A 16,046-nucleotide genomic window follows, 5' to 3' on the forward strand; every position below is an offset into this window, starting at 1 on the left:
TGTTGTTAGCCTTACTACCGATATACATAGGTTTGTCAGACCGATCGGATCGTTTGTAACTTTCGATCCGGTAATTATCGTTCTTTTGATTGCTTATTTGCACCATTCTCCTATCTACTTTTACGTTCGTTCGTTCCTTGCTTGCGTTCTTTTTTTTTTAATCTTCCGATGCTACTCTGCTGTCCTGTACCTCGTGATCCTTCGTTTCATCGCTGTCCCTTCTTTTCCAACACCCCTTGCACTTCATTCGATTTTTCCTTTTCGAAACCTCGAGTTTTTATTTCGAGTTTCGTCTGTCGTGTGTTAAGACCTGAATTTCTACAAGCAACTCTGATGTTAATCGAACGAAGAGGATGGGAAGAGAAAAATTAAGGTGTTTATCCTAAATAAGTGTTTTATTTTTCATTCGGCCTGTTATGGTACTTGATACGGTCAACTGAATGGTCAAAGTCAGCGAACAATGACTTGATTACATTCTACAAATCATATGATTATCATCATTGTTTAAAATTCATTTTAGTCAACTGGTGTCTTCCAGTTTTTCATTGACATTTAATGGTACTGGCAAGATACAATCAACTGAATGGTCAAAGTCAACGAAAAATTATTTAATTTTAGTCTACGTGTCATACGGTTATTACAGTGTTTAAATTGTATGAAAAAGGGAACGTTAAGAAAGATGAACCATATTGTTTACTTGACAGTGTCTGTCAATGAAGCGAAGTACATAACGAATCATTAAATTGGAGACTAGTAAGGATTATTTAGAAAAAAAGATAAATTTTTATCTGCAATCAAATAGATCATTTTTTGATGTGTACTTAATACTTGTTCATACACTTATTGCACATAATCTTTTTCTTTTACACTATATCACTAGTATTTTTTTTAGCACCGTGCACATCCAGTTTATTTTTCTAACGCATTCGTATTGTATATTTTCACTAATTTCTCCGTTACTTTAACAATTTATAATATTAATTTATCGTACCATATTAATTTTAAAATTAATTTCTTTATAATATTGTTTTCAGATTAAAGATATCCGAAGTCATAATACTTGAAGTGGAGTGGACAGCTATTATGACTTCAGCTATCACCTTTCTCAAAACAGACCATGAAATTTCATATCAGTTTAATTTGAACGTATCATTAATTTCTACATGAAATTACAGTCAAACTAAATATCAATATTAAAGTTAACTATTAACAATATAAAGACAACTATCACTATATTTACATTTTAAGATTATGAATATACACCACGTTCTACACATCTAAACTGTTTCATATATCATTCAAAAAATGTCCACACAACGTTACAAACGATATGAACGGTGTCACTGTTAAAATAAACGCCATTTTAAAATTACTATGTCTAAACATAAGCTAGTTAATACTTACATTCCTCAAAAAATGTTAATAAACAGGTTCGTTCAGTTGACCCCTTACATGTTCAATTTGTTTAACATACAGCTAAGAATTTCTGTACAACGTTACAATCTAAATAAATATTGTCAATATTGATGTTTACACATAATTTTACAAATGTTGACATTCTCGAGAAAATTGACTGCAAAATGTGAGCATTCGGTTGATGTATCTCACACCTTACACCCGTCCAACATGCCACTAGAAAGATTCAGATGATGATCTATTAAGAAAGTCCAGGTCTTGATCCTTCGACAGATGTTGCTATCGATCCGGTTTGATTTTCGTTTGTCATTTCGACCACTGTTTCAATTACCGAATGATTGCTTTGCAGAATCGAGAAGGTGGTGATCGGCCGCGAGGCGGCGGCGGCGGGGGTGATTTCCAGAGATCGGATTCATCCCCTGGATCGAGGCCCAGCTCCGTACTTCCGGATCTGTTGACGTCATCCCCGAGCCAACGGCAGGACAAGTCCACCAGTGAGGAGGTTAGATGTACATCAATCTTTTTTCCGCTATTTTTCTCTCTCCCTTTCTCTCTCTCTCTCTCTCTCTCTCTCTCTCTCTCTCTCTCTCAATCTTTCTCCTCTCTATCTCTCTATCTCTCGTACGTAGTCGCGAAAAGCACATACTTGCATACATATTTTAGACCCGTTCAATGCCACGTTCGATGTCACGCGGATCGCTGGTGATCCGTGTCGTTGAACTGTAATTTATACGGTTTTGTTCGTTTTTTCCGTTTGGTACAGTTGCAAAAGAATGACGCTGCTCTGCTACGTTATCACGTAATCATGTAATGTACAGTGCATAGAGATCGTACGCGATCATTATGAACATAGTCTTGTTTCTACCAGTAGTGAATTATACGGATGAACAGTTTTATGGAGTGTGTTTTTTCATAGAGTACCGAGTCGGTTCTGATTGTATGTACACTTTGATATGTTTGAACTTCCTTTTCTCTGTCTCGTGACGCATATTACTTTTTTCCTTTTTTTTTTTTTTTAGTTTTCTTTTGTCTTCTTGCACTGGTAAGGGATGAATTAGAGTTTTCTATTATGGCACTCAGTCATTTAGACCGAGACGACCTGTATGATCGAAAAGGTTGATTGTTGATGTGAAAATATATGGTCTACGTATAGTTTTTATTCTTCGATATGCAAACGATTCGAAATCTTGTTGCCCTTTACTTCTACTTTTTTGTTTGTGCATTTTTACAATGACGGTGTCCTCAGTTTTCTAATTATCATTTTGGTACACTTTGGTAGACTAATGCGAGGGCCAAATGTCCAAAGCATAATGCCTACAATAACGTAAAGTGACAATTTTTAGTTGTCTTTTCAAAACAAATTGTTACGGTATAACGATTAAGAACAACAACGTGAAGTGACATTGACAATTTTTATTTGCCTTTTCAAAACAAATTGTTACGGTATAACGATTAAGAACAACAACGTGAAGTGACATTGACAATTTTTATTTGTCTTTTCAAAACAAATTGTTACGGTATAACGATTAAGAACAACAACGTGGGATAAAATTGAACATTCAAATTATTTTTATGTCTTTTCTTATTTTTTTCTTTTTTATGCAAATGCATGGAACAAACGTTTCTGTAACATACTCGGTCTTTATTCTGCATTGTTATACCAGTAGATTATATTTAACAAATTCAAACACGAAAAAATCTTGTCGAAGGAAGAAGTTTGAAAGAAGAACAATTTTCGAAATTATGTTACTTGGGGAAAATTGGCTACGAAGAATTATTAAAAAATTTGACGACAAGTAAAAATGGTACAAGAAAGTAGAAGTGTCGAGTAATGGTCAGACACGAGCACCGGGAAGTGTCGAAATGAATTTTCCCAGAAGGAGAACATTATGTTACGTGGTCTTTGATTGTTTTTCTATATAAAATCAGTACTTTTTTATTGTACCATCATTTTGACCCCCGTTGGTATGATTGCCATTAAAATTTAAAATCAAATTTTTATTGATATATATATTTTCTCTGACATGTTTTCTTCTATTTGAAATCCCACGCCTTGCATAACTATTTCTATTTATCCAGCTATAGCATAGCTATTTTCAAAGTTCTCATTACGGCTTAATTGTACAAATTATTTACACAGAATGACACCTTTTCGCAAATATAAATAATTACCTATTCTCCTTATTTGTGATACGTGCACTATAGGGATGTTACGACCGAACATGAAATTGTTTATATTTTTAATTATAACATTAAGGAGCCGTTGAAATTGTACATTTTCCCAACAGATAAAAATAATGAGACTCCAATTTTTATTATATTCGACCTTATCGTGTAATAGTTTTCTACGTCACAAACAAAAATTTACATTTCATGTGAAAGTATCAACCGACAGTACATTACATGACTGTGTTAACTTTAATAGTAAAGAATACCAAACGACTTAACAAAGATCACCAGTCATGGTTCACGGGACATCGAACATTTTAAAAAGGTTATCATCTTTTGCGATATGTATCCCTCTCCCTATAAGCACGCTTTGGCAACCTTCTTATAATCACTTTGCCATCCCCACCATCGAGCTAATTGACAGTAAGCAGGCTTTGCTAGAGAGAAATAAACGAGTGAATTATGGAGAATAAAATGGAAGCAATTGGACATCATCGACCAAGTTTTTACTGACACCTTTTTGACCGACGGATATTGTCATTAACATATAATATCCATAAAAATATTAAACCACATTAGTTTAAAAACATACAAGTGTAGAGCTAAACATTTTATTTAAAAAATTTCTTCGCCATTGGACTTTTTTTTTAATGAAACTGCAAAATTTGTATTGCATTAATCCATACAACTTTATATCAGCCTTCTGATAATAATTTTATCAAAGATTGAATTGGTGTTGACAATTTTTTCTTTAAAAGGCGAGGACATTTTAAATACCTCAACTAAAGGATGAGCTCATTTCATCAGTGCAACGCTAAGAATGTTATAAATATTTTGATTCTTCGTTCAAAAAGTGCCGACAACCTTTCAGTCAAAGCAGTGTTGGCGGTTTAAATGAAGTCCACTGTCCACTGTTCTCTATGATCACGTTGCCAGTGCCGAGCGATGCGCTTATAGGGAGGGAATACAGTAATGTTCCGATATATGTACATATTTTACATAATTTAAAATATTTTTATTGTTCTGAATCTTTGACCAACGTATTCGTTACACTTTCCTGATTAAAATGAGACGAAACACGACACAGTTTTGCGCACATTTGTTTCTTCAATTGAAGATTCGATGGAACCTCGAGTATCCGAACCGATGATACCTTCATTATACGCTTAGAACAGTTAAATTTAAAGCGATGCATTGTACAAATTAGTAATAATCTAGCACTTCAGCTAGGCGACTGTTCTATTTCCCGAACCCTCATATTTCACTGATTAGTTCGGATAATAGAGGTTCTACCGTATCGTGGATTAAACAAGTGAAAATGGACCAAAATGTGTCGTGTTTGTTGTCATTTTAATCGAAGAAGTGTCACGGGTATGTCGGTAAAAGTTTTACGAAAAAAAGTTATTAGAAACAAAAATAGTTTTTATCATTGTTTTATCGTACAAGTGTCGCCATTTTGGTGTTGAAGTTTTCGGAAACATCGAGACATTACTGTACGCACTCGAATTTAAATAGCGCGTGCGCGCACCTTTTTCTGCAATACGTCTTTTCCCTCTCCCTCTATTCTTTTTGTTTTTCATAGCACTCAATATGAATACATATGTGTTTTTATCGAGATACGGTCTTCCGAACATCGTCATCTATATGTTCAGTTATTGGCTGCGCTTATCGATTTGAACCCTCCGAAGCGTTCATTAATTATAGAACGCCGATGACACTGAATTGTTTATTCTCTGCAGGGTGGGGTAAGACGAGAGGTACTGTCGAATAGGAAGCAATTCTACGACCGAGAACAAAGGAAAAATTTGGAATACAATTTTTCATACGAAGCTTGTCTTACTTGGAAGTCGAACTTCAAAATTCCCTTAATGAGCCTGTGTTTGAATATGCTTCTGCACGCGCTTCTCTTATTATTAATTGTTTGTGTTACTCCTGACAAAAGGTATTTGATCTATCCAGCAATGTGGTTATTACAAAAATAATTTACTTTTTGTCGTGCTCCTTTTACGTTACATTCCTGAAATTTAGTCCACTTCAATTTAATTGTTATTTATCTCTAGTTTGCACTTTGTCCTTTTGCAGTAATTCATTGTATATTATCACGTAATATAGACAATAATAATAGCAACAATAATTTATTGAACATAAAGAACGTTTTAGTTAATTGTGGAAATTAATTATTTCCAAATTAGAAAAGTATAATATATTTCTTACAGAAATAAGAAAAGGGAGAAATTTCTAGTCATACTTTTGAGAATTCTTTTAGTATCTTAACAGGATAATTAGTTTGAATTTTACATTTTTAGTAGCAAGCAAAAGAAATTATTGTATTGTTAATATCTTATATATTTATTGATTTATTCTTCGTCATAAATATGCAAATAATTTCTTTTGTAATCACATATATTGATTTTTTTAAGTATTATATTGATATTTTACGTATTTACAGTAGAGTAATATTATTAACGTTTCCCTCTTATTTATTTGTTACTTTATTGTCTGTATTTCTTGTAAGTAGAAATAGCAAGCACTGGTCAGACAAACATTAGCCAACCATATCCGGAAGCACAGGTGATCAGTTTTAATTCTTTCAAAATTGAAGCTTCATATGAAAAAATGTATTTGATCTTTTTAACTTATTTTTGCATGAGAACATTGCCTTCAGTCTGATTGTACAACGTAATCTATCCGTTTCTATTGGTTAGGTATGATTCACATAAGCACATATAGTAGTATGAAACTCCATTTATATGCACCCATTCGAAGATAATGATTTCATATACTTGGATTAGAATTTTATGTACAAATACACCCGTAGATAATTAAACTGACCCTTTTTCACGCATCTACATCCTACAAGTATTTCCAAAAACGTATAAAATATCAAATCAACTGGAACTCGAATGAGTCATCAATTTCTTAAAGCCATCAGCAAAGGAAATTAAATCTTATTTCAATTTTAATGAAAGCGCGAGTTAGCATAACGTTCTATAGTTTAAAAATAATAGTGACATTAAAAATTAACAAATTTGGAAGAACAATAATTTCACAGTAATTTTTTTAATGGACTAACTTTATTCTGCATTCAATAAAAGATGCAATACATGAATATATAGAAACGCAAAAGTCGCTCAACTTTAAACAGATATAACTTTTAAACTACCGATCTCCTGGGATTAAACCTCGGATTTTCGGAATTTTCTCGTCAAAATCTACAGGATTGCACAAAAAACAGTTAAAAATTTCTGGTTTCCCGAGGTGAAGTTTAACCGTTCTCGATTCAATAGTTTCTCTAATACGCTAACATTGATTCAATTGAGATCCAAGTAAATGGAATTCGAGGAAACGATGTTGCAACTAAATGGAATTCAGATAAATGGAGTTCGAACGATTGAAATTGAGATAAACGAGTTTTCCTATAACGTGTAGGGAAATCAATTAGGAGAATTAATGCAGCATAGTCAGAGTCTACGGTTCGATGAACGAAGCCAATAAATACGTGCGTAGATATGTACCGTGTATGTTACTGTGTTTACCCGCGAACTTGATCGGACTTTTGCGTTGATCAATGAACACGATTCAGTAAATCGTTCAATAAGAAAGTAATTCGTTAAAAAGAAACGTGACGACGCGCATTGTCAAGTTGAAGGGTTTACACATAGGACGCCTCTTGCTTTGTGTTAAGTACCTTGTGAATGCTTTGCTTATAGTCTTCTACGTCTGACAACTTACTAAAGCGAATATATAGTATTCTGTTTATGGAACTTGTGATGATCGTTTTAGTGCAGTCAGCCCGAGCAATATATTTATATATATATACGTAGACGTGTATAGTGTCGTTAATCTAAAGAGAAATTAATGGTTTGCCAACAATCGTCGAGTCTTTGATGATGATTATCTATGTCTCACGTACAGGTAGTTTCCTCAGCAGGTAATAAGTATCGAGGAGACGTGTAGGGCTCGGAAAACATTTCGAAGCAATTTTTAATACTGAAAAGAAGTTTCTACGTTTTTCATTACATTGGTCGTTAGCTAGTTCATCGGGGATCAAAAGTAGCAGTAGAGGAACGATAACTGTTGGTGTAAATAAGTACGCTACTAAGATAATGTAATTTCAGATAAAAAGAAAGAATTAATTTATAATATTTTCTGATTTTGACACCAGAAGAATTGATTTCGGAAAATGTAATGTTTGTTTATCAAACTAATTCCACGAGTCAAGTTGAACTCTTCTTCGATCCATGACAAAATCGATTGCCATACTCGGAAAATGATTGCTAGGCTATCCAGATCGTACGTATTTTGATCAAGAGTCTTCACTAGCGTAAAAGCATTCTAGTTCTATCAATGATCTCGTTTAGTAGATCTACCGATTCATCTTGTTTTACCAATCCGAGCGGGTTATTCGATTATTGGTACAGTATTTCTCGTGATTAGACAGACTTCATTGATTCTCCACACCCGAATATGATGAATCGAAATAAAATCATCGATTTCACGTCATATTTTATCAATAGAAATATTGAATATTGAAAATCACACGAATTCTTCTCGTTACGTAAAGCCGCGTCCACACCGCCCTTGGCTTTCGCTGTCTTACCTTGCTGTGGATTTTTGTCGAATTTTCGAAAAAAATCAATACAACGGGGCTAAGGAACCGGTGAGAATGCGACTTGATAAGTAACGCTATTCAACAAATTTTGACTCTCTTTTGAGTTCACTTTAACTGGCGTTTTTCACAGATTTTTGTGCATTGAATATGACAATCTCTTTTTCCTGCGTGTAGTTAATAGATTTAATGTAACAGTAATGCTAGTTTTCAGTATGCAAGGTTTTGGTGGTCTAATATTAATAGGCACCAATAATTGATAAATTAATGAAATACAAAACGGCAAAGATCTTAAATGAATTTGAAGATATTGTTGTGTTACTGTCGACTTTTTGAGATGACTAAAAGACAATTTTGTAGGTGGCATAATGATTCTAGGTAGCCGGTTCAAGTTTCTTCAACTCAGTTTCTTCAATTTTTGTTGGATCCAAAAAGATCACTATTAATCTCAAATAAGTAGATTCGAAAATACAGCGGACCCAAAAATGATTTGAACGCTAAACTTCCGATTCTCGAAAAATTGTCGATACTTAAACGATGATAATTCCGTAAAAGAAGGTACTATAATTTGTAATATGATGCATCGTAAAAGTAGAGTCTTCAAGCATCAAAAAAAGTCCAGGGTTGCGGCTGTACTACAGTGATCTCTTTATATATGTCGCCAAGGTCTGGATGATAAACGTCGCGGAATTATCCTCACTGCGACGACACACGACATATATAGAGAATTCACTGTATTCTTTTTCAATAAACATTGACAATCTGGCCACGAAATCAGGAAAGCATCGCCGAATAGAAACACCTTAAAATTGAAAATTTGCATTACTTTCCTAAGGTAGATTTTATTAGGGTAAGGGGCCCAATTACTGTGGGGGTACGATTTACTGTGCCTATATTAATTATACTTACCTTTAAAATGGAATGAATATTAAAAAAGTTAATATATATATTATATATCTCTTTTTTAATATTCTTTATGCTTCAGAAATAAGTACACCTAATATAGAAACGGTAATTGGTAGCCCCACAGTAATTGGCTCCCTTGCCCTACGCGCTGGAGGGAAAAGGATTTACTGATTCACTCAGCGAGCAGAAATCTGCGAAACTCGTTCGTTAAAAGTTCGGAAAATCGCAGTTCGGCTCGGTTCGAGAAAATCGCAGTTCGCCGAGCTGTTGACATAATTGATCGCGAATAGTTTACGCATTGCGTCCCCCTGTATATCGCGAGAATCCGCGCAAGCGGTCACAATGCGTCTGTCAGCGTGACTAATTCAGGATTCTGTTGTGTGTTGTGGGACACGTGGGAGCTCTAATCCGAAGGGCAGGGCCCTATCTACTGACCATCCCAATCCCAATACTAATTGCAATGTAAGTATTCATTTATCCATTTATACTTCAGTGTCGCTTCTATCTCCTCTTATGAGAATGTTCCTGATATATACAGACGAACAAAAACAAACAAAAGAAATAATATATATATACGAACAAGCCGCACAACAAACCCTTTGTTTTTCTTTCTTTCTCTCTGTCTCTCTCTCTCTCTCTCTCTCTCTTTCTCTCTTTGTCTGTTTAACATTTTTCGATTTCTTAACGTTCGAGTAACACCCCGCGAGGAATGTCGACCTCCTGTTATGCTACCTTTACTTTTGGTTTCTGGGCTCTTTTGTTTTTGGTATCACGCAGTGAACCAACTTCCCTGCACGCGATCGAGACCACACACTTTTCTTGGATTTACACTTGTGTACAACCCCGTTTTCGACTTTTCTTACTTATCCACCGAGTAGGAGGAGGAAAATCAACCTCACGAGACATTCCTGGACGTTTGAAATTCGTTTATTAACACCGGATGCACCGACGAATAATTAACTATCATTCCATCCATAAATTCCAGTCGTTAAGAGCCAAGACTCCGTAGATTCGCGATAAGGTAGAGTGACCACGTTACCGACAGAAATAGTCAAAAAATGGTTTTACCATTTTACCATATCCAAGCATTTTTATGCGATTGGATGAAATCGAGAGTAGCTAGAAAATATCTCCAGCTACAAATTCAGCTATGTTTTGTCTCGATTCTCTGCGAAATAAAGCCGAAAACTTGAAGCACGTTTCTGGCAAGTCAGTTTAATCACAAGTCATTTAATGAAAGTTTAATCACTGACTTAGGGCCCGTCGGATCAAGACCAAGACGGATCATAAGTCAGTGGCTGAAGGCTGTGAACGGAAATTATAGTTACCGACCTGCTGACTCTGCAAACATGACTACCCTTGGCTCTTAACATTAAACGCATTCTGGACGGGAGGCGTTAATTTGTTGTTGTTGTTTTTTTTTAATCACGTGTGATAACATCACTGGTTAGTATACTTCCATCTGGTTGAATAAATCAATGTTTAACACCTTCGAATATATCCACGCATCGAGTACTTAATTTACGGTATAACAATTCTAATTAACGTTACCGTCCGCGACGTGTTAATTTGTAATTTATTAAAAGAGTTTCGAGAAAGACTCGATTAGTCATCGGTGCATCCGATAGAGGAGAACGATACGTGACTGCCGAAGATCATTCGAAGATTTTCCTGGATTCTTAGATTGAAAGAATATGTTATGCTTCAGCTTGTGTGATTCTGTTTTGTCTCTTGCACCCGGTTCGTGTAGTCCCGTACGAAAGTTTTCTGTTCGTGTAACATATGTTTGTGGTAACATATATCTATCTATCTATCTACATGTGTATGATTTTTATTGTTGCAAAGTTATGTTCCAGTTTGTTTTACAGTTGACTCGTGTTCGGTTCCGTTTCCACTTCTCGTGCTGCATGCGACGAACTTGATAAACATATACATTCTTCATTCATCTCTTAATTTCTTCTTGATTTTACTGTATGCTGTCTATCATGGTTACCATCACTCTGTTTGTTTCGTATTGTTGGTTTTTACAGTAACATACACACCATCCTCGATAGCCTAATTTCTGTCGTTTAGACGCCCATGCGCGAGACTGAGAGTGATTTTTCGTTGCAGTATCGGCAAGCGGTTAAATCACCACCCCCGTTTGCGCTCCAACAGAAGCAGAGATCATTCCTGACATTCGGATTCGGTGCTGGACCAGCCAGGAGGGAGTCCCACGTGAATGTCAACGTGACACCGACCAGCCATGACCTTGCGTCGGACACGCCCGAGATTCGCAAATACAAGAAACGATTCAACAGCGAGATACTCTGCGCTGCGCTGTGGGGTAGGCACACTATGAAAACCTACCGGCCACTATAACACTGTCCAACACCAAAATTATTTTGCTACATCTGTTGGGTGATTCTTATAGACTTTGTCATTCTGAAACCGAATCCCAAAGCAGGATTGCAACGTTCTCGAAAAATATTGATTTTTGTACAAATCCATGATTTTTATCAAAAATTACGTGTTACGCAAAAGCTAAATATGCGAGAAAGTTCAGGTTCGAGTCGAAAGATAGAGGGGACTCTCCTCTGCATCTCCATATAGCTAATTATATTTTTATGTACTTCCCTGACAGTTGTAAACGGTTGTTAAAGTTTGAAAAAGAGCCGACGCGGGTACTTATGCAGTATTTATGCACTTATTTTTGCATATAGAGTCACCGGTGATGATTTGGAATAAAACTTAACACATCATGAGTGTTTGAAGACGACAAGCTCAGTAAATGAAATTAATCTTTACAATTTGTAGAACAGTGTAGTGTAATCTAGTCAAAAGAAGACTTGTTATTATCGATTTTCGAGAAGCTATTGCCCTTGCCTATACTCGAGCTCAGACACTTGTGAACGTGTTGAGTTAATTCGACCTTTGTCGTAGACGTGTAGTTCTTCATGTTTTGGCTGGCCCATCAAAATATTTCACGTTTCGATGCACTTTAATTCCCACAGGAGTAAATCTATTAATTGGTACCGAGAATGGCCTTATGCTGCTAGATCGAAGTGGTCAGGGTAAAGTGTATCAGTTGATAAGCAGAAGACGGTTTCAACAAATGGAAGTACTGGAAGGTCAGAACATTTTGATTACAATTAGCGGAAAGAAGAATCGAGTACGGGTGTATTATCTTTCCTGGCTGAAGAGTAAGATTCTACGAACCGACGGACATAGCGACGTAAGTCTTCTATTCTGCCACTTTTAATTTTCTAAATTCTTCGCGGTAATCGTAGAATTAAAAGGCAAAGAACGTAATTTAACAAATGATTTTTATCTCACTAAAGCACGTATATACAAGGAATCCCAAAAATGTTGTACTCCTTGAAAGGGGCGATTCCCGAGGTCATTTGAAATAACCTTTTTCATTGCGAAAATGTTCTCCTAATTTTTCGGCCAGGGATTGTACAACCATCAGTGATTTATTAGACTTATTTGTTAAATATTCTTGGTTTCTGTATTTCAGCAAGTGGAACGGCGCAATGGTTGGATCAACGTCGGCGATCTTCAAGGAGCGGTGCATTTCAAAATAGTTAAATACGAGAGAATAAAGTTCCTCGTGATTGCGCTGAAGGATTCCATAGAAATTTATGCCTGGGCGCCGAAGCCTTATCATAAGTTTATGGCATTTAAATCGTTCGGTGACCTCGCGCACAGACCGCTTCTCGTCGACCTCACCATAGAAGAAGGCACAAGATTGAAAGTTATTTATGGCAGCGCTGATGGTTTTCATGCCGTTGACTTGGACTCTGCTACGGTTTATGATATTTATTTGCCAAAACACGTAAGAGCAGTTTCATTACTTCATTCGCAAACATTTAAAACATCAATTTTTTGAAGCTTACATAATTTGAAGAAATTAAACTTTCCCATTTAGACTACACATTTAACTATACTTAAACAAAATTCGCAAACTTCAATAACTCGTATTCAGTTTTCAATATAATTATTCACTTCACTCGCTTCAGAAGATATTAATTTATAACATGTTACATAATTCATTTTTTATGGAATGAACATTAAATAAACCTTATCTCTTTATATGGAATAATAAAGATCGAATGTCACTACCATTTTCAAGTAATTCACATTCATAGAGAATTCTCCTTTTTGTACTTAATTTTATGGAAGTCAAGACAATTGAGAAACTTCTTTCATTCACAAAAAGATTCCTTGTAGCAAAAAGAAAAGTATTGTGTATCTTTATTAATACACATCTTTCCCTTGTTTATTAATACACACTTTTAATACATAAAGATCCACAGTCTAGTAATATAAAGCTTCTAGAAGTAATCCACTTCCATTAAATTCTCAGTTGTATTGTGTGACGTATGATTGTATTGATACTTCGTTTTGATTACAGACTCAGGGACCTATTTGTCCACACTGCATCGTTGCGTTACCAAACAGTAATGGCATGCAGTTGCTATTGTGTTACGATAACGAAGGTGTATATGTCAACACTTATGGTAGAGTTTCCAAGACAATGGTTCTTCAATGGGGTGAAATGCCCACGAGTGTTGCCTACATAGGCACGGGACAAATAATGGGCTGGGGCAATAAGGCGATTGAGATTAGGAGCGTAGAAAGTGGACACCTCGATGGTGTATTCATGCACAAGAAAGCTCAACGGCTCAAGTTCCTTTGCGAGCGTAATGATAAGGTTCGTATGCACTTTGTTTGTGTACACTTCAGAGTTTACTGTTAGAAAATTCTTCTTGCTTTAATTCTAGAACTACAATTTACTTTAACTCTAGATTAATTTACTTTAATTCTAGAACTAAAAGTTCCTAAAATGTTTCAAACACTAAACGTGACTACTTCATACTACTTAAAAAAATTAACAAGACTGTATTTATTCAAATAGTGAGAAATTTATTATGATACAGTACTCTCGAAATTGCATTCAAACGATCCCCCCACGACTTAGCAAACATGTTCGTCCTCGTATTTTAAAAGCAACTCTCCTAATAGTTCGTACTATACCTACCAAAAATGATATATATCTTGTATTACGTTACATACATATATCATTCAAATTACTAAGAAAGTACATATTTAAAATACTTAAGTTAAATGTTGATATGAAATTGATGTCATAATTTTCTTTATTACGTATTCACCATAAAATTACCACATTTTTGCAAGAGGTAGTTTCACGAACTGTTGGGAGAGACAACAACATTAATATTTTTTATTTACTATGGAACAAGCCCTTGAAAATCATTCTTTCGCTGTTACACTGATTTTCAATTTATTCAGTTTGCTCTATTTGTCAATTTTTCCAATATATATTGAATTTTTGTATATCTTGACAGAAACAGTTACTCATTTCACATTCTTGTTTCCAGGTATTTTTCTCGTCAGCAAAAGGCGGAAGTTCGTGTCAGATTTACTTCATGACATTAAATAAACCTGGCATGGCTAACTGGTGATCCCGAATGAGGCCGGATCTGGCCGTAAAATTACCGACGCGTATAACGAAAACAGAAAACCAATCGCCGCGTGTATCAAGATCTGCATTTTCGATATTCATGTTAACTCGTTTCTCACTGCCAAGATTAAACAACGCCATGGGGGAGAAAAAATTTGTTCAGCGTAGTCGGCATAATAATAATAATAATAATAATAATAATAATAATAATAATAATAATAATATTAATAATATTAATAATAATCAGTGTCATTCTCAGTTTTCTTACAATCGTCGTTGTCATCATCGTCATCGTCACCGTTACCGTCACCATCACCGCCATCGACATCGGCAACGTCACCACTACCACCATCACTATCACCGTCACCATCATCATCACCGACCCCGACACCATCATCACCATCACCGCCATCGTCACCGACATTATTATCGCCACGACCATCGTTGTTTCTCTGAACAAGACCTTTATGATCAGTATCAACATTTTTGCTCGAGTAATTGCACATCAATAATTGATAGAAACGAAGGCTACGCTAAGAAACCTCGGCAACAGCTCCGACAGTTTTTACAGAAAACGCAAGGGACACTAGCATTTGTAAATCTTCTTGTAAAGAAATTTCTGTGCTTTTTTCACCGTACACCTTTCGTGATACGGCTTAGCGTATGAAAGAGCACAGATTTTTTTAAAAAGAAAAGATTGTTCCTTCCTCGTACCGGTGTCCCAGTTTCGTAGAAGAAAGTAAGTAGAAACGAACGAGTATGCACAAAATTCCCTTGACACTTTTGTAATAACTTTCGTTATCGGTTCGTCATTGTTTCGCTACTTATAACATTACGAGAACCCTACCTTACACATTGGAAGGCCGGTCAATTTCGAGAAATAGCGTTCAATGATAGATGATCCCCAGAAATGATTATACGCGGATCTTTTGAATTCGAATCTGTCCTGCAGTACAGTAATTCCTTCGCAAGTACATGACGGGGTAGCCAACATTAACGATTCAAAACAGTATCATTATTATACCATACTATTGTCGTAGATGCAAGACATTGTGCAATATCGATGCTTTGATCTGTACAAACACGAAGACCTTCCAGAATAAGTTTTTAATGAGTAGCTAAACTTTTTTATGATAACTGAGACTACGTAAAATGTTTTGATAGCTCCAAGTGCAGATACGCGAGCAAAATTGCAGTATGAGTGAGTGTGTTTGCGTTCTTGCGCCGAAGGTGGAACTATAGAGAGACAAAGAGAGAGAGAGAGAGAGAGCAAAACCGCGCGCGCGTGCATGTGGGGTGGTGAGTGTGTTTGAGAGTGAGAGTGAGAGTGAGAGAGCGAAAGGAAAACGGAGAGTGTGAGAGAGCAGTGGAGTATGTACTGAATACTTTTTTTTTTTAATTAAATTCAATTGAATATTATAGTTTTCTTTTCTATAAGTACGTTCGATGCAATAACTACTTGCTTATAAGCGATTACTT

At 35.6% G+C, this 16,046-nt stretch overlaps 1 protein-coding gene across 13 annotated transcripts in view; it reads left to right on the top strand.

Annotated features, from left to right (window-relative positions):
• The window catches only part of Msn (serine/threonine-protein kinase msn), a 60,430-nt gene extending 44,959 nt beyond the window's left edge, over positions 1–15,471 (top strand). For 8 of the 13 annotated variants that reach the window (XM_076806297.1, XM_076806305.1, XM_076806307.1 and 5 more), the window contains 7 exons: positions 1,766–1,918; positions 5,325–5,342; positions 11,213–11,426; positions 12,094–12,314; positions 12,600–12,917; positions 13,497–13,796; positions 14,485–15,471. In XM_076806297.1, coding sequence (XP_076662412.1) covers positions 1,766–1,918; positions 5,325–5,342; positions 11,213–11,426; positions 12,094–12,314; positions 12,600–12,917; positions 13,497–13,796; positions 14,485–14,568 — 1,308 coding nt within the window. In that variant the 3' untranslated portion in view covers positions 14,569–15,471. The remainder of the gene's footprint in view (positions 1–1,765; positions 1,919–5,324; positions 5,343–11,212; positions 11,427–12,093; positions 12,315–12,599; positions 12,918–13,496; positions 13,797–14,484) is intronic. The other 5 variants (XM_076806300.1, XM_076806309.1, XM_076806304.1 and 2 more) reach the window with 3 other exon arrangements.
• The last annotated feature ends 575 nt before the right edge of the window (positions 15,472–16,046 follow it).

This window comes from Halictus rubicundus, chromosome 2 (genome assembly GCF_050948215.1).
Source record: "Halictus rubicundus isolate RS-2024b chromosome 2, iyHalRubi1_principal, whole genome shotgun sequence".
NCBI classification, from domain to species: domain Eukaryota; kingdom Metazoa; phylum Arthropoda; class Insecta; order Hymenoptera; family Halictidae; genus Halictus; species Halictus rubicundus.